This window comes from Triturus cristatus, chromosome 6, assembly GCF_964204655.1.
Source record: "Triturus cristatus chromosome 6, aTriCri1.1, whole genome shotgun sequence".
NCBI classification, from domain to species: Eukaryota; Metazoa; Chordata; class Amphibia; order Caudata; family Salamandridae; genus Triturus; species Triturus cristatus.
The window spans coordinates 175,524,386-175,544,643 of record NC_140589.1 but is presented as its reverse complement, the minus strand read 5'-3'; the positions used below and the strand labels follow the sequence as shown (position 1 = coordinate 175,544,643).

General features: G+C 40.7%; 1 protein-coding gene across 1 annotated transcript in view; it reads right to left on the bottom strand.

The window, feature by feature from the left end:
- The window catches only part of PKHD1 (PKHD1 ciliary IPT domain containing fibrocystin/polyductin), a 1,788,124-nt gene that overhangs the window by 1,397,496 nt on the left and 370,370 nt on the right, over window positions 1-20,258 (bottom strand). The window contains exons 7-9 of the mRNA XM_085609531.1: window positions 16,749-16,823; window positions 13,395-13,459; window positions 4,017-4,056 (exon numbers count right to left, since the gene is read on the bottom strand). Coding sequence (XP_085465657.1) covers window positions 4,017-4,056; window positions 13,395-13,459; window positions 16,749-16,823 — 180 coding nt within the window. The remainder of the gene's footprint in view (window positions 1-4,016; window positions 4,057-13,394; window positions 13,460-16,748; window positions 16,824-20,258) is intronic.

Here is a 20,258-nt window from a genome sequence, read left to right as displayed (position 1 = left end):
TTATGATCTCACGTTACCTTGAGGACAGCAGTACTCATTTGTAATTTGAAAACAAATTTCTTTAAATCTAATAAGTGATATCAATGATATCTTTTAACATGTCATGAGCAATGTAATATATGAGGTCATAAGGAGTGAGTGATGGAGGCACAAGTTATAGTTAATGGACTAAACTATAACTGGTGTATTTCAGTGGTTTAGGGTTTTTTAAATGTTGGACCTTGTCTCATTTTAACACGCAACTGAGTATTGCTGAACCGATGCAGAAATCTTCGCTTGTAACTATTTTAGCCCCTTCAAACATACATTAGGCCACAAATTACTAAATAGAACCTCTCCTCACATTTTGCATCTGCTGGTTTCATACCGGCACTACATCTCAATACTCATGAGCCTGCCCTTCAGGAGAGGCTTTAAGTAAAACAGCTCCTATTCCAGCAAAATGGCATGTACGAGTGCCGCACTTTTGTCTTGAATATAAAATGTTAGTGCTTTACTTGTCCATTAGTGCTTCTGGTATTGGAAGTTCGTGTGTGTCTCTGCATTTTTAATATTTTTCTGACGTGGATGAGGAATATATTTGAGAACTCATAAAAAATGTGTCCTCATTTAAGCCTTCTTGAGCACTAACCATGATTTCTATGATGAAAAGAAATCCCTTATTTCTTTATTTGCTGCAGTAACCTCTGTAGGAAATGCTTTCAGTTTTTACAGCTATGATTGCATCAAGATGGCTTTCTGGTATGCCATGTTTTTATTATAGATACAGAACGTCAGCACTCTAGTTGTTCATAACACTGTTGAGAAGCTGCAATAGAGCACTGGGGAATCAACTGACAGTCTGCTGCTGATGTTACAAGTACATGTTTTACTCAGAATATTAAACTTTGTTCTCACATGGTTGAGGAACACGGTGTGAACTTATAGAACATGTGCTCTCATTTTAGCTTCTAGAGAACCTTCCATAACCTTTATGAGAAAATTATTAAAAGAAAACAGTTGTCTCTGCAGTGCTTAGTTTGTAAAATATTAAGTGCCAGGGTTCTGACCAGGAGGCCACAGCAGCTTGCACCACCCATCGCCATTGTCATTGCTGCCAAAGCAACTACTAACCATCTCTCTCGCATGAAATGCAACAGTTCAGATTATTCCCGGTCCCCAAAGTTAAAGGAATGGCTGGGGAGGTAGGTGTTAGCAATTTTTTAATGTATATTGTATTCCTAAACAACCGTTGTTCTGCTCATATCTAAATTAGATGAGCAGCGCCACCATGTGGTAGACTGTTGGAAGTATATTGTTGACAATTAGGTGCTGGTGCCGAGCACTGGAAAACAATTAAGTTCCGGTGCTGAGCACCGGAAAGCACCTGCTCAAATTAAGCACTTCGTCTCTCAGTAATGGTTCATCAAATCCCAGAAGAGAATCAGCATTTTTCACAGAGTAACATCACCTTGGGACACAACAAAATATCTAAAATCAGTATTGTGCCATCAACAAATGATTTATATTGTGACTATGTTGGCTGCCTCAACATATTGTTCATTTTGTGGCCATCCAATCATGATCGACTAGTCCCCTTTAAATTTGGCAATCAGAGCATATATGGACACCAATGATCCAAATATCACTAACCCTTTTTGGTGTTTTACTCCCTTATGTTCACCCCAGGGACCTTTTCAAGTAGGCTCGGGAAAAATTTTAACTACACAAGAAACAACGCAATCGACCCAACCACGGATGCCACCTTCCCGTTTAACTCAGGAGGTCGACAGTGAACCATCTGGGTAATTCTGAGTGCAAAACTACAATTCTGAATACGAGAGGCAGTTCTTGTAACATGAGCAAATGGAAAAACAAATAAATAATGCATTTTTGAGTTGAATTATTACCCACATTGACCATTTTGGTAATTTTTTAAGCACGAAAAAAATGTTCACCTGTTCATACAGTAGCAACTTCCTCTTCCTGTCCTGCAGCCTCCTCCCTTTGCTTTGTTCAGCACTTGGTTATTTTGGATTTGGATTTTGCAGTAAAAACCTTACTCTTTTCTGCAATCTCTGCTGCAATTATTGAATTCATTTATCCTATTTTTGCTGTCCCCTCCGACTGCCATAGGTTCCCTGTGGGTTCTATCCAAGCCATATTCAGTGACATATGGTATGGAAATTGCGTTTGTCTTGTTGAAAACCCTATTTTTCACTTTGTGTATGTTTCCCTGGGCACTGGAGTGCACTTCTATTTAGGTGGATGTGTATATGCGTGCAGGCAAAATGCCGGCTGACACACAGTGGAAAAGGCAGCCAGTTGATTGAGCTGGCTCACCATGTGTCCATGCTATTCACTACAGTGGGTGGAAGTAAAATGTGACTGACTGTTCAGCAGAAAAATGGGTGAAGAGAGCTAACCCAAAGCCCTCTCTGTTTGTATGTATGTGTGCTTTTTATGTCCTACCTGTTTTTCATTACATGAGGGAGGTGAAAGAGCTAAAGCAGCCTCTAGGCCGCGCCTACTGATATATTTGAACAACACATTGACAGAACCTTACAAGTGATCATAAATCATAACTTGTTAACAATAGCAAGGAGTAAATCAAGCCAATAACAAAGATCATATTCAATATGTGGTCCATATGGATAAATACCAGTGGCATGCCCACTACTGTGTTCTAAATATCTTTTTTGCAAATCTCCCTGTCATTTATCAATACACTTTCCCTAGTTACAGACTAGGATTCGGTGTCATCAGCTATTGTGATGTCATCAGGATCAATGTCATGTGGCATCACTACCTGGGATTCAGGGTCAAAGGTCGTATGCTGTCTCTTCCTGTGTAGTCATTGTGGTCAAAGGTTGTGTAATGTCACTTCAGCAGGTCTTGCCCATTTGGTGAATCAACCTTTTTGCTCTGTAACCTTCAAATCAATGTCAAATGCTAGTAAGATGCCCTGGCAGGGTAATGCACCTGCCATGGAACAGCCACGTTTGTATTATTGGAGTACATGTTTTACTCGGAATATTAAACTTTTTTCTCACATGATTGAGGAACACGGTGTGAACTTATAGAACATGTGCTCTCATTTTAGCTTCTGGAGAACCTTCCATAATCTCAATGAGAAAATTATTGAAAGAAAACAGTTGTCTCTGCAGTGCTTAGTTTGTCAAATATTAAGTGCCAGGGCCAGGAGGCCACTGCAGCTTACACCCCCCATCGCCCCGGTCATCGCTGCCAAAACAACTACCAACCATCTCCCTCGCATGAAATGCAACAGTTCAGATTATTCCAGGTCCCCAAAGCTAAAGGAATGCTAAATATTATTGTAGCAGATATGGTATGCAGTTAGCAGGGTTGCAGGAGTGTGCATGCTAGGAACATCTATGTGAATACTGCAAGAAGCAGCATTATTTAATGTGGATTATGTTATTGCTTTTAAATGATCGAAGATGCACAATGAAGATAGGTCTGTCAATTAGTGCTGCACTCCTAAAGAGGGAGATCTTAGGAAGCTTGAACAAATACGCTGAGATCTCAGAGCGCTGCCTGCTTTCTCTCCCCTATAATAAAAGAAAAAATACAAAAACTGCTGCCATGTATTTTTGTTGCATCAAAATATTTTGACACTGTGTGTGTGAATCTGATCACATATAACAAATGGACAAAAAAACTGCTTTAACACTGGAAAGGCTTATCTTACGTTGCCCCTGTTGACAAATCTACAGTGTGCAATCAGGCCCTTTGATGCCATTCCACGCTTGAGCAGAGGCCAAGGTTGGCCCGAGTTAAAGGACCACCTCAAAGTGCCGGTGGAAGCGTGCCTGTACCTGGAGTGCTGGTACCCTTCAAACACGCAGACACCCACCTCCCAAGCCAAGGGTGCAGCCTAGAGGAGACATACCATCCCAGACCCTCATCCACCCTCCAGGAAGCCAGAGTGTTCCTATGACCACGGAGGCCATTAGGAGAAAACTAGGGACCTTCAATAAATTCACAATCGGTTTTTATTAGAATGTTCCACTTACTTTCCAATGTTGAACACAGAAAAGCTGACGTTGTGTGAGCCTGTAATGAGAAAAATAACAGCAGCGCACTTAATGCACTTAAACAATTATTGTAATAGAAAACGGAGAAGCAAAGCTCAATATTTGCAGGGAACTTACATGCAATACTGGGAGGGAAAGCTTTCCATTTTTCTTCAAACATGTTTGTTTCCATTAAGATGAGAAACGTGCATCCATCATATAGCAAAACAGGTCCATTATTTATTCGATATTCCTGCACAGAGAAGCTATGTTTGCCACTTACTACTTCGTTTAGGTAAGAGACGTTTCCTACCATTGCTTGTAATCTTAAATAAATATTCTTCTTTTTTCAAAAGAGACATTGTGGATTAATACTACTTTTAGGGCACTGTTTGCTCACACAATGTCACGTTGAAGTATATTACAACACTGTTTTCATCTAGAAGTTCATTATTGCTGAATGTGTACTTTAATTTGCAAAGGCTCTCCACATGTAGAAATAACCCCATAAATAGAACTACGTTAAAATTCGATTCTCTGGCAGACAAGGCCATGTCGATGTTAGAGACATCGATAAGCCCTGGAGACACTTTAATAATACTTGGATAGTGAACAACAGCTTGACACCTCCCGCAAATCTAATCCCTAATCTAGCAGGTAACACTGAACCAGTGCACAAACTGGTCAGATACAAAAACAGGCCGGAAGTCAGGAAAGATTTCGGGAAGACAGTGATCTCACATATATAAACATCTTCTTTATATTATACCATCCATAAACATATTTGGAAACTGTAAGAAATGTGGTTACTGGTTAAAGGAGGGTTGAACCTTACTCAAGCAGCAACCACACTCCATGTCACAAGTCACAAGTTCAGGCCAACCACGATGGAGTGCTGCTGGCTAGAGGGACCAGGTTAGTCCTGCTAAAAGAGATACCTTCAAGTCCAGTGCAACAAGTTCTGTTCACGGTGGAACTGGCCAGGAGGGAGCATCGTGGATAGCTATCGAAGGAGCGTGAAGAGCAGGCAGGGTGTCACGGACAGTTGTTGCATTAGTGCGAAGCTCCTGTTGGTGTTGTGGACGGTCCTAATGGCACTTGGCATTGACGTTCCCTGTGAGCGGCCGGTGCTGTAGCACAAAGAGTTGTTTTGACAGAACTTCGCTTTGGTGATGGATTCAGCCAACAAGGATGTAGTATCCTGCATTTATATTATAAGGTATTTTACTACCCCTGCTCAGCCAGTGCCTGTGCTCTGACTCATTAGAATGTTGGAGTCTGATGATGCCTTGGAATGTTGGGACTCAGAGAGGCAAAGTGATATTTGGTCATGGACTGAGCAGCTGACAGGCAGCTCCTGGTGGGGCACTGATTTGCAACCTAACTACTTGATGTTCTGAACTTTACTACCTGTTAACAACTTGAATAAATCCTACTGAAATACATCCTTCCTGTGTGGACCTTCATCACTACATATTATGGCGATGAGTTGGTGACAAACTTACAGCTACAAGCAGATCTTAGGTACCTGAAATACAAGAGGACCTGGATACGGCGCAGTCTTAATGAAACTATGGTGGCTTCTACCACAATGTACAAAAATGGAGGTATCCACAGGAAAGGAACATTTCTGACAAGAAACAAACATGTTCTACAATCAACATGAAGAACGAAAAAAAGCGAGAAACTACCATCATAAAGAAAAGAAGACAACACAAGTAAGATGAAGCACTACGCCCTATAGCCCCACCAGTGTCCTCACCACCGGACAGCCCTAGCCCAGGCGTGTTATGCTCAACTACATTACATAATATGGACTTTGGTGAAACATTTGCTGTATGTCCCTTCTAGCACATCAACCTTACTGCCAGAAAACTCTTCTCGGTCACACTGGACAGTCACAAGCCTCAAACTCTATGACCCTGAGGTAAAACATCATGAAGCAAGGGATGGCTATTCTGTTGACATGTTGGGAAGTATGCCTTACTCTCTCAAACCTTCATGGCAAGAAACGCAGTGCTTACTAATGCTGTCTACATAAGGTGTGTTTTCAGCAGTTTCAATCTTCAACCACAGCGCTCCGGTGAATGGTAGAAGTGCAGCATTTCCAAACCAAAATTTGTCTCTCATCAAGATATTTAACGGTATTGTCAAACGTAATTGCATTTTAATAGCGGAGTGTCTCCTCGACATTTTGCCTTCAGGCAGACTTCACATGGGTCTGTCACCGTGGGATCTATTAAGACTGAGTTTTGGATGACATCGCATGAAGCAATGGTATTGCTTCCCCTTCAGTGTATTCTTTCTGCCACGCTGGCCGAGTACAGACTGTTATTTAGGGTCGCTTGCAAAAGACAAACCTCGCGGTGAGTTACTCAATATTTTTCTTCACTATTCAACTTTTGGCCATTATTCCAGCCGTTAGCACCTCTAAACGATTGTTAGCATATGTGCGCACTGTTTACCTCATGAGGAGCTGCACACATCTTCAGAATGTTGAGAAGCCTCCATCAGGTCATCTGTGCTCTATGGGCACTATTTGAGCGCACGAACGCGATGGGAGCCATCCAGCTTTATACATCTTACATGCCACCATCTTTTGGTTGGCGACTGCAGGACACGGACACACTCATCCGTTTTGCCTACGTGTACAGCGTTGTTTCCTCGCTGTTTTTCGTATCTTTTTTCCCAAGATCCTCTGTGATCCTAGTTTACCGGTCATCAAAAAGGAATGCAGGCAGGCTTATCGGAAGGATGCTGATGGTGAAGGCGCTGCTAGCCTTCCATGCCTATGTTCATGGTGTTCCCATCTAGCAGAATCTACAGCGTGAGTCCTCTGCCATCTAGTACATGAGGTAAGAGGAGCTGTGAACTTCCTAGTTGGAGCGCACGCACGTACCCTCAGTGTGGCCCGTTTGTAGACATCCTCTCACATCAGCCACCACCTCCTATCCTTACCCTCATTTGCCTGCTATGCACCGCGTGGTGCAAGAAGAAGTCAGGCGGCCAGCCCACGTTATGCCTCACATCAAGCTTTACATTGGCGTCAAAGCACGAGTGCAACTGTAAGGAGTACTGCTATAATAACTCTTTGCCACCACACAACTGTGTGTTTTCACACCATTGTGGCGCACAGTATTTTTATTACTCAAGTTCTCCATTTACATGTTTTAAGTGGTATCTGTGAGCTGCCAGTCCACGTTGGGTTTACTGGTTCTTACCCTGCTATTTTACGAACATTGTGGTGTGACAGGACTATTCCACACGCACACCTTTTACTTTTAATTTACTGTTACTTATGCTAATGTTTTTTGTAAATTATACTTGTGGCTTTTGTAGCAGTGGTTTACTCACATTACTTATGCCATACACACTAATTATTCATTGTCCTTCCACTATGGATTCATTACATCTTTATGTTTCCCTGCACAGGGATGGGAATGGGTTCTAGCAAAACACACAAGTTGATGGACGGAATGTTGCACATTGGCAAAACATTCACCCCCAGTCACAGATCTGGGTTTAATCCATCGTTATTTTGCTCACCACGCCACCCCAGTTCAGACATGGCCATATGCAAATCAGTCCTGACCCTGTGCCTCATGGGCACAGTCCAGCCCGAACTGCCAAGCCATGTCTTCCCTGGACCGGAATCAAGCATCCTAGGACCGGTTTCGGGGTTTCACCCCTCTTCAGCCAGGATAGCTTGACTCCAGTGGCGTAGTGAGCACGGGACCCACGTCTGGGCATACCCTTCCCAAATAGGGCGAACAGCAAAACACACAAGATGATGGACGGAATGTTGCACATTGGCAAAAAAGTGACCCCCAGTCACAGATCTGGGTTTAATCCATCGTTATTTTGCTCACCACGCCACCCCAGTTCAGACATGGCCATATGCAAATCAGTCCTGACCCTGTAGTGCCAACGAGCATATTCACGTTCACGAAATCCCCCAAAAACCTCAAGGCAGCTCAACTGAAACCACACCACTTGGGGATCAGACCTCACTCCAGCAGAGGCTAGCAGGGTTCTGACAGGTCCAGGTGCAGTCCCAAGCAGCAGGTCAGCTGGGCAGTTGCAGGGAGTCTCTGGAGCTTGTTGTGTCCCTCTAGCTGAGAAGAGGAGGTCAGCTGGCTGATCCTTAGAGACACTTTAGCCTGGGATGAAGTATGCAGGTCCAATCTTCCTTCTCAGCAAGCAGAGCAGCAGAGTAACAGTCCTACTGGCAACAAAGCAGCACAGCAGCACTTATTATGTAGTATCCACAGGTCCAGGAGTGTACTAAAGAGTTGTGGTCTGAGATCTAATATTTATACCCGGTGCCCACTTTGAAGTGGAGAAGCTTGTTGAGGTTTTCACCTTCCTAACTTGTCAGGCATTTCATTCCTCCCACATGGCCTCAGCTTGCCTGGGGTCAGAAAAGACTAGTGGCAAACTGCTTGTGAGAGTGCTCAGGCAGAGCATTTGTGATGTTAAAGTCTGGTATGTGATAGCTACTCCCCTCGTTAACTCAGAGTTGCACATCCTGCCAACTCCTTGCTTCCCTTTGTCTTATTGTCTGTGAGCAATACACAAAGACCAACTTGTAAGTACTCCTAGTCATGTGACCTGACGCAGACCGTGCAGGTAAGAGCGGTGAGTCCGGCGGGGGGTAGGGGGGACGACAAACGACAACATGGGAAAAGTAAATAAATAAATTATTTTCCCTCTTTGTCTGTTGAAATCCCCCACCCACCGGGCCTCACCGCTCATACCTGCACGGGCCGTGGCTGCATGTGACCCAAGAACAGATTTCAGGCACCAAATGGTTAGGACAAAAAAATGACAGCTTTCTAAAGGTGGCATTTTCAGAATTGTGAAACCAATCCGACTTTACCATTAAAGAGGGCTTTTAATTATAACTCTTTAGACACCAAACTCGACATTCCCAGCTCCTCCTAATTGAACGGTATCACTTATTAAATGTAATAAGGTAACCCAATGTTGTCCTATGGGAGAGGTAGACCTTGGAGTTTTTCACTACAAGGACATGTAAAACTTAACTTAACAACTTTTTAAATACATTGCATCCTGCTCTCCGTGCCATTTAAGGCCTACTCTAGGGATGACTTATATGCATTAAAAAAGAAGGTTGGGCCTGGCAAAAGGTTTATTTGGCCATGTTGATATGTTGGTTTAAAACTGCACAAACAGGATGCAACGGCAGGCCTGAGACAGGTTTAAAGGGCTACCTAAGTGGGTGGCACAATGAATGCTGCAGGCCCACTAGTAGGATTTACTTTACAGTTCCTGGGTACATTTAGGAGTAAATTAAATGTACCAATTGGGTATAAAGCAATCTTACCATTTTTCAAGGAGAAAGAACCTGCACTTTAGCACTGATTAGCAGTGGCAAAGTGCGCAGAGTACTAAAGGCTAAGAAAAATGGGTTCAGAAAATAGGAGGCGGAAGGCAATGAGTTTGGGCTTGGCTTTGCAGAAAAGGCTAAGTCCGACTAAAGATACAACTAACATGTTAGAAAAACTATTCTCCCATTGTGTCCCAGCTAGGCTTGCACCATAGAAATAGTGACACAACATCCCAATATTAATGCCTAATTTGTTAACATGTAATTTCATGGGCCCAAAGTTTCCTTAGAAACCTGTGGCTTGTGATGCTGAATATTGGTGTCATCCGAATACCAAGGAAGCATAGCCTTGATTCTAGTCCATTTCTCTTTCTTCCATCCCACTGCAACACCTTTCTCTTTAGTTCACTTTTATGGATTATTTTCAGGCTGGATTGACATAGCAGCTGTTTTCTGTCTAATACAAATTGCTACAATTCCTTTCATTTATACATAAAGTGGGCTTTGGCTTCACCCACAGAAGGCTTACTCTGTCACCTTTTGCTATTGAGATTTAATTACACCTTCCATGAAATGCTACTATTGGGATGCACGAGGGACTATCTAACATTTGAGAAGTGCACCCAGCCTTTACACAAATTCAATTATTAAGCTCCTTCGTACGTTAATACAGTAAACATTTTTTGTTACTTTTCCCTATCATCTGTAAAAACAAAAGGGTAGGCTTTTCGCATAAAAAATAGCATTTGCACAATAAATAGCATTTGCACATTCAATGCATGTAAACACCCTTTGTTTACATACAGGGGCACATTAAATCCAAACCTAGTGACTTTGACAATACATGTTTAGCCCCATTTTCTTCCTTTTGTCACTATTTTCCTATCTTTATCTTCCTCATTTTCTGCTTTTTCTCTCTCCTGCTCTAGGCTAAAGTCTGAAGATGAAACATAATACCTGGTCACAAAAATCAGTGCTGGTTCCCATCACTTGCAACCAAAGGCACAAATTAAGCACTGCTGGCACTGTGGTTGCTAATGGTGGTCACCAAGGGATGCATGAATACCTTAAAGATATCCAGTGATAATGTTCAATCAATTGACATGCCAAATGATGCCTTGATGATCTCCAGGAAGGTGGAGCCCAATTTCACCTTGTGTCTGTCTTTGGTTAGCAAAGATCCAAATTATGTGTCAATCCAATTCACGCCTATGTGCCTTCTCATATCTTTAGTCTACTCAAAATGTGTCAGTATCGGCTCTCGAATAGTTCAGAGGATGGTCACAATGTCTCATTTCTAGCTTCATAGGCACACTCTATCCCCTGACTTTAGAAAGGTAGCTTACTGCATAGCTAAAATCTAGACTGCCATTCTAATGTTCCAATTGCTGTCTCTTGGCAAACTGACGGATGTTATTCCTTCACATTCTTAAGGGTGGTTTTGGTGCTTCAGCGCTGGCAGAAACAGAATTTGTAAATGCGTGCAGTGCTATTTACAATATATCCAATGAATTTGAGGATGGAAATTTACTTGGAGTTTACAGGAATCTCTGGAAAGCCCAGATGATGGATGGGTTTAGGAAGACGGACATGCAGTAGTGAGAAGGCGGAATTGGGTACCAGGTGAAGTTGAACAGTAAGAGACAATGACCCTTGAAAAGAGCTCTGTCATCATATCATGGCTTTGTATTTCACATTTATGTGGCATTTGTGTCTGGGTTTAAGAGACTGATAATTGTAATAAAAGGGTTCTCTTGAACTGGTGTGAACTCAAGGAGAAGGTACATTGAGGTCTCGTAACAACTGAAGAGGCCGATGAAAGGGAAAGGTTGGGCGAGAGAAAGCCAATTTTCTCACTCTAATAGGTAACAAGATCACAGAGTGATTAAGAGGGGTTAATATTGGGTGATTCTGGTAGTGAGGCAGTCAATTGGTGATCTACTAAGAAGAGTTCCTTCACTGAGCTATCTTCTTCCAAGATGCAAGTTTGGTAATATACAATTCTTGCTCTGAGAATGGTTTCTTGTAGCCCCATTCAAGCATGTAACAGGGTTTTGTAGGCACAAGGTTTCTGACACACACATTTGAAGGTGGGAGTTAAAAAACAATGCTTTTAATAATTTGTGACTGAAGGTCAACAGCGCTTTATCTGGGGCCACTTTCTTCAGTTCACAGGGTGGTGTTTGTGGTGTTACACTTCCCCAATAAATACATTTTCTGGTAAATAGTTGGGTACAGCAGCATTCAGTTGCGTATAGTGAGGTGTCTGGTGTCACAGACAAAAGCATATCACACTCTCTCCCTCTCTCTGTTTTGAAAGTCTTCAAAAATGTTGTTTACTTTACAAAATATTATTTTCTCTCACTTAGTACCCCTGCCAATTCATCTTTGTCTCCCTTTCCACTGCCCTTCAAGCCCCCCTCATGCACCCTGCTCATTGTGTAATGTATTTCGACATGATATGCCAACATGATTGTTGGAAAACCTGACACTCACACTCCCCCAGCCTTACTGACCAAGCTACTGACCAAGCTACGCTCCAGTGTATACCATTATAAGTGAATGAAGGCAATACCAACTAAAGGCCATCAATGCCCGATAAGCCAAAAATCAATGCACAGGGTAGACACAGTGCCCAGCCGCCAGCTCTATTTACTGCACATGTACATAATTCACCAACCCTCCACTCATATGTACCTCAGACTATGCTACCATAATGTTCCAGTGACCAATATGCATTAACAATCAGCATCAACATGTCACCTGTCCTACTGAAGCCAAAATATTCAATACCCTAAATGTGGATGATCAAGCAATCTGGAACACATCCTCCAACACAAGCTCTATAACATGTACACAACATGAGACAACCAAACCAGTGCACACATGTGTGAAGTTGAACAAATTCAATGAAATTCACATCAAGGTCAGTGACAATAATGAAGAGATTCCACATTCCAGACATAACAAGACCTCGTTCACAGACAATGCAACAGGCCACTTACACTTCCTGCTCCCTTTAGCCATCAAAATCATTTCCATGAAGATAGTCACTGTTAAAGATAAGGGAGAAGCGCCGATCAACATGGAACCCATCAGGTTGCAGGACCGTCTCACACAAACCATCTAAGACATATTGGGTAAAATCCTGCTTACAGAGGACTTCAATCTCAGGATAGATACCCCTCAGTAAAAGAAAAAATCTGACTACACAGCTAGCTACTCTCGTAAATCAGTAGTGAGGAAATACCTTGATACAATTTTGGGAAGTCGAAAGAAAATGTCCTGGTTGGACCACTCTCTGATCATCACAAAATATTAAAAAGATGGGCTTTTTAACAGTTCTTAATTGATAAAAGGCATTGCTAGCTAGATTTGGAGGTTTGTGCTTACTTTGCTTTCCCTCCCTTTACCAGCACATTTCTAGATCTCTTCAACTTTTATCCCTAGTGCAGATATAAATTCTAAAACCACGCAACAAAGCAGGTAACATGTGGTTCAAGTTAGGTTTATCTAACATGAAAAGTTGTGATGTAGCTTAAAGAGTCACGGCAGAAGGGCCTTCAAAACCTCCATGAGAGTCTACCATAAAATTGTCCATAGCACGTTTACACTTCGGTGCCAATGGTTTACCCTGAACCACTTTCACTTGGCTGATTATGTTCCAATATGCTTTATGGAACTGCAGAAAGCTTAACAGTTGTGTCATGTGTTTGATGCTCTAATGGATTTCTGATTCTTCCTTGTAATAATGGTTGTCTTACTTTTATTATACTTAGTGTCTGAAGGGATTTACTGACCAGTGGTGTGTAAGGGTGCTGAACCTGTAACTAATGTACATCTACATGAAGTTTGCCAGCTTCAGAAGCCCTTGTGTTTAATGATCTTTGAGATGGTAAGTGTGGTTTTGATCAGGTATGAGCTTCATAAAAGTACACTTCAATGCTTGCAAATGGAGCCAAAGTATATAACAAGTGAGTCACTCGATGAACACAAATACTATTATCATTGCTAAAAATATAACTCACCAATAAAGTGTCCTTCTACACGGCACTGCAAGGTCCCGTATCCATGGTCTGATTTAATGGGATATCTAGAACAAAACAGCAGATCATGATTTTTAATGCCATTTGCAGGAGAATGGAACAAACACATATTGTTGTATTCTTCACAAACCAAGTGAGCACAATATAGCCTTGTACTTTCTACCTAATTTAATTAGGACCATAGTAAGGAGAACTCATGCAGGAGAATACAACTTTGTTAATCTGCCCGTAGTTCATTGGAGAGTGTGAATCCCATAGGATATGAGAGTACAGTTGATCTGCAGATATTATAAACATAGGGCTCAATTTATAAAAGTAGGTTTAGCTTACAACTCTTATGTTTTGATTACACCTGTTCTTAAATTATGCATGTTTAGGATACTCACTAACATTCCCTTTCCAAACACGGTAGTTATGACAGTCTTATGGATCAGTTCGAAATCTGTGCAATTCACTAAAAAAAGACAACTACAACAGTTTACAAACCCATAAGTTTCTTTATTTAATAAATATGTGTAAAATACACCCGTTTAGGATTAGGACGTGCAAAAACAATTTTCAATTAATTTTAGAAATTCTTTCCTTTCTTCACTCACTTAAAAAATATTATTCCCTAACATTTTATACTGCCTCCAGGGTCCATGTAAAACTTGCCATGATTATTGCTCTTTTCTACAACTTTTTGAAGCAGTTATATTTGGCTCTTAAGTGTGGGAAATGCACTTACAATATTTGTAAACGACAAAAAAGTTGCACCTGAGTTGGCGTGGATCACATTTATGTGGGTTTTCCCTAAACACTGTCTGGAAACACCCATGGTGACACCAACCAGGGCATTAGAAAAGGAAACTTGCAAGTTTTTAAGATCCCAAAACGTTAGTAAGTCAAGCACTCTTAAGTCAACGACTTATACTCATTCATTGATATGGTGTACCTTGCACAAGACTATCTGTTTGCAGCTGTAAATCAAGCCAGTACTATTTTCGATGTGGTGGTAAAACGCATACACAATGTTATGACAATATAGTTGTATATTATGGATGTGAGTTTCATTTAAGCAGAAGTGCTATTGCTTTCAGGATATTTACTGCGGTGGAAACGTTCTGGATACTTGAGAACCTATTTTAATGTAGGATGAAGTGGTAAATTATTGCATTGATTAACGATTAAGGCAAGCAATTTCCGTAAGTTCAGTAAGTTATGTTGTGATCTAGGAAGTACAGCATCTTTTCGAAGATGACTCCAATAGCCAGAGCAGGGCAACAAGCATACGTGTGTAGCTCTCTCGAAGCAGGGTTCACTCCTAAAGAGACTATCTTCAACTAAACGTGGTAATTGAGGCACATATAGAGAGAGACCTAGGAGGTTCCAACTAAAGTAAGTGCAGGAACAGTACATAAAGCCATCCTTTCAATAGTATATAAAAGAAAGGTTTGCATACTAACAGCCTGATAAAGAATACCTAAAGCTTTTTTTCTAATGTATCTGGGTTCCCGGTAGAGGGATTGCTCTTACTACATAAACATTGCACTTGGGTATATATGAGAGTGAGAAGGACTATGCCCCCTCTATAGAGCTACTGATCAACTGTTGGACAGAAAGATTGTATGCAATGATAATTGTGCGGAAGGAGAACTTTAGTTCCACTGAATGCCACTGTGCTCATGTTGTTGCTTTCTTGCTAAAGGTGGAGGCAATGCACACAGTGCTTATAAAAAGAACAAGACTCGAATGTTCCCACTATTATAGACAGACACAGAAAACATCCGCCTCCAGTTCTGCAAAGAGGAACAATGTGTAGACAGAAGTTGCCCAATTAATGGGTGCAGAGCTGAACTGGAAGCATTCGCACGGCTGTTCACAGTCTGGAAGTGATCTTTCAATTCTGGTTCAACAGCAAAAAAGTTACTCAAATGTCCTTCCTTACCAGGTACGGAAAGATCAGCTACTCAGCCTCCCCTGGGAAACACCGGAAAACAAAGTCAGTATTCTATATCCAGACTTTTAGAGTTTGTTTATAATTAAGTTTCTCTTTAATCAATGTATTGCTTGGACAAGATACTCCTAAATTCTTAAATGCCTCCTTCACTTAATTTACTCTCTCATCATCAGATTCGCTCATATATGCAATGGAGTTGATTCTTGCTTCTATGTTTCCTCTGCAATGCTAATCCTAACATGGAGGAAATTTAGCCAGTGGATTGTACTCTTCTCCAGAAACTGGAGTATTTCCTGTTCCCTTCAAACTCAAAATGAGGCACTAGTTTTGCTTCCACTAACCTGGAATGATTTGGAGGTGTAAAAGTCAGGAATCAAAATGGTCTACTTCATGACATGGACTGAGGTGGCCATCACAAATACTAACAAGTTTTATATGTGTGGTGAATGGGTTACTTTTACTCTCACTGAAACTGAGTGTCATGGAGGCTGTCGGGTTCAGAGGTCAGTCAATAGTTAGGGTCACTGAGTACTACAACTGTTTGTTAACTAGAATCACTACAGCGACATCAAACAACTCCCTAGGGCTGCCCTCGCACAGGAATGATCTTTGAACAAATTGAGAATATATAGTCCAAAATAGGAGGGCATGTCCTGGGTTGGACATTTACCTATGAAACTAGGGAATCAGGTCCCTTTAGTAGGACAGTATTATTCTTTGAGGCCACCTCTAAATTTGACTTTGCGGAATGCACTTTATTATCTACATAAGTAATTGAAATCATTTACTGCTTTATATTTCAATAGAGCTTAATTGTTGTATATCCTGAATGTGATATGTGTGTTAATGAATGGGTTTTGCTGCAGACTCAAGGAGCATTTTCCTAAAAAAAAAAAAATATGGATTTTTGTTCACTTATAGGTCTGTGCCTTGTATGTTCTGCACAATGCACTTTTGTATCTATACAAGTAATTGAAGTTACCTACTGCTGATATTTCAATAGTCTTAACTGTTGTGCATCCTAAATATGATATGTATGTTTAAGAATGGGTTTTATTGCAAACTCCCCCAAAGTGTACTATTCGTAAAAGGTATTTTAAACATGGATTTATGCCCGCTTGTAAGTCTGTGTTAAGTGGAGTCTGCAATAATGCTACTTAGTTTTATTTGTTGGAGATTTTATATTTTTAAATATTATGTATCATTGTATTGAATAATCTATGTTGTATTTCTGTAAAAAACAAGGACTTAGAAATAAAATATTTGACTGGACCATTACAATTTCCTGGGAACATTTACCATATGGATGTTATGACACAAAGCCCTGGTAAGATGAGCCTAAGGAATAACAAGAATTAAAATATATTTTTAAGTTCAATGTGTGAGCACAGACGTACATCGTGTTAGTGTGCTTGTCAGCAAAAGAACAAATAGACAACCAGTCATCTCCTTCAGTCTTCAGCTCAGCCGGCCTAGTAAAAAAAAGAAAATTAACACAACACTATTAGTCAGGAACATTTTATGACATTCAATGACTTATGATATTTTAAATAAAAGCTCAACATCCTACTTTAAATCATGAGTCTGCATATTTTCATTCCTTCTTTCATAGTGTACTAAATAAATAAATGCATATCTTAGAAGTGTCATTGACATGTCTGTATTTTTGCACCCGCAGGTTCTAGAGCCTTAGAAGACAGGTTGGACCATTCTCAAAAGCCTTAATGAATAATTGAAGAAGTGCTACAGGAGTGATCAGCCCTAAAACGCACAACTCTCTATTAGTAAAATTGGAAAGAAACCACAGACCTTTCTAGTGAATATAATTATACCATGAATATTGCCAATCTTGATGTTTTGGAGCCAATTCACAAATACATTCAAGAATATATAAAAGAGTACTACAGGGGAATGAATTTATGTGCTACAAAATGCCCTTGTGACTAGGCTGCATGATGGATAAGAAACCTCTAGGGCCCTGCTAAGGAGTGAGTCGGCGTTTTCCAACCACTCCCGCAAACCCTTTTTTGTGCAAGGTTGGATTTCCGAGTTGGGTGGTATTTAACACTTGGTAATTACAAGGTGTATTAAACACTTCCACCTTCAAAAATTACAGCAGATAAAATTTTATTGGGAAAAGTGTACGTTTTTTACCCTACCATGTGGATTTTGTTGTTTAAAGCGCCAAAATCTGATTATTATTTCCCAATGTCTCAGAATAGGTGCTACTTCTCGCACCAGATAATAATGTATCCTTATTTATCAAGTGAAATGATTAACACCTACACTCGATATCAGGGCCTAGGACGTCTTGCTGTAACTCCTGACATACATTAACTTACTTAGTATTTCATGTTGTCCTCACTTACTTTGTGTATATAAAAACAGATTTGATAGTGCATAGGAAACTCTGCAGGGACACCTTTATGGTGAATATCACTTTCTTTTTCAAACTTCAGTTCTAGCTTTTAGAAAACTCTATGAAAAAGCACACCATATAGATGGAAGTTCCCACTAGCTACACCAACTTCAGAAAATAATATATCTGTGCGCTTAGGAGTGCTGTAAAATCGTCCTGCTAAACATGAGTATTCTACCACTAACCAATTCCTGCCCATAGCATACAACCGTGAATAACAAAATACACAAATATTCTTCTTTGAAAGCAGCAGATTCTCCCACAGGAGCAAAGAAATGATTTGCAGCTACATTTTTCACTCCTTATAAAACCCCTTTTGGTTAAAAGAATTTCTACGGATTGAAAATGAGCTTCATGATTGCACCTAAACATGAGAAACAATGCCTGACTAGACCAGCTGCAAAAAAGCCAACCATAGTGCCTGATGTTTAAAAACCTAGTCACAAAATACTGGTCACAAATGTTGACAAGTATTTTTGAGACCAGTAAAGAATTTTAAGAACCTACCTATGTACTAATAGGTCAGTGATTAAAATTCTGAATGTTGTGGTCTGCAATCTGACCTGTTTTATAAAAATTAATGAGGTAGTTTGCAAATTACGACTCAATATGATTGAAAGCAACCGAAGTGATAGCAGACACCATGTCATCAAGCCCGGTTTTCTTAACAGAAACAGACTGCGTTTAATAAAGAAAAAGTTTTTGTTTTAAAAACTTTGAAGCTCTCTGGACCACTGCCTCCTCCCCAACATACTATTTTCTTTGTTAGACAACTACCCTAACTTGGCACCCAGAAATTTTTCAATGTTTTATGCCTAAATTACGTCGCAAAACATTGGTCCACACATACCGACGGACACGGAAACCTACATATCACAGAACACAAATTTATGTTCACATTAAAACCAGGAGTGTATGAAGGTATTGTACAAAATTCACTCTCTGCCACATGAAATGTATGCAGTGCACTTGTGTAGGAAATCTGCTATTACTGAATGATCATCCAATAATTTTCACATTTTTTTATCCTTATTTTTGCTGGGTTTTGAACTCTTTGCTCTTTACCCCTGCGAACAAGGAGTAAAGTGCCTGTGTTACCCCTTTAAACATGGTTAAATTGGCTAATTCCTGATTTCCATTTTTAACTTGCATGTAAGTCCCTTGTATATGGTGTTGAACGTTCATCAAGGCCCTGGAAGTTAAATGCAACATTAGAACTGCATCACCTAATATGCCATCCACTATAGTGACAATGCAAACATGGCTGCAGGACTACCCTGTGAAGCCTATTTGTGCACTGCAAAACCTGCAGTGTGACTTGTCAAAAACACGTATTTGGGAGATACAGACTTCCCTTTTAAATATTAGTAAGTCACCCCTATGTAGGCCTTGTAGCCCACAAACGGGGTGCATGGTATTTAAAAGTGGGACTGGTAGAAGATTCAGTGGCAAACGCTGTAAAGCTATTTTCACTGTGCCTAGTCTAAATGTCCTATGAAAAAAATCAGATGAAATACTGATTTTGCATCGCATGAATGGGACCAGCTAGAAAAATAATTACACAACTATTTGTAATAGGTAGTAAAAAGCCAATGCAAAGGTGAAGTTGGATTTTTAATAAACATTATGGAAGAGTAATTTTCAAAACGTTACCTTTTCCCTGCCTGAAGTTCCTGGAGCATAATTTGCATTAGATCTCTAGCAACTCTCAGCCTGTGCTCAGCCTGGTAAGAGGTGTAAAATTACTCCCAGGACCACAAAATAGGCTCTCGTCTCTGAGCTTTATAAAATATGCAGGGTGGGACCTGTGGGCATTCGGTTGACACCATAATGTCAAATCCTGCCTGATGCGTCTGTTGAGCCACATGTAAACCTTTAGCGTACTTGAAAAGGAGAGAACAGGATGGCAAGACAATTCTTGGTTCCCCAGTCTGGTTGCTGAAGGGCCCTGCTTTTGTCCTGTCAAATATCTGTCTCTGTGGTTGTTGTGGGTACAGTGTCTGCTTCAATCTGGATTTTAATGTTAGATGTAAGAGGACACTGGTGATTTCCGCAGTGTACTCCAGTACACACCCACAACCTAAGTTTTGTGTGTCCAAAGACATTTGCCCTCTTGAAAATGTCCCTGACAAATTGCATTTCGGTCCTGCTTGTTATATGGCACACATGCACTACTGGACCTGGTCCCCCTTTTACCCAAGACAAAGAAGTGGATTCCCACCCCAAATAAAATTCCAATTTCTTACAATTTCCATCCAGCATCCCAGCAACTGCAGCAGCCCAGCACTTGTACACACAGCTCTACTAATGCTCCCATCATCCCATGCCTCTCCAAGCTTCCTGCCCAAGCTCCCTTCCCCTCCTACTGTTCTCCTGAGCGTTTCTGTCAACATCTGGTAAAACATGTCCCTTTGTCTTAGTTCTGCTAGAGTACAGCGCCTTAATAATCAAAAACATATTTGTATTATTGGATAGAGTGCATTTCAGC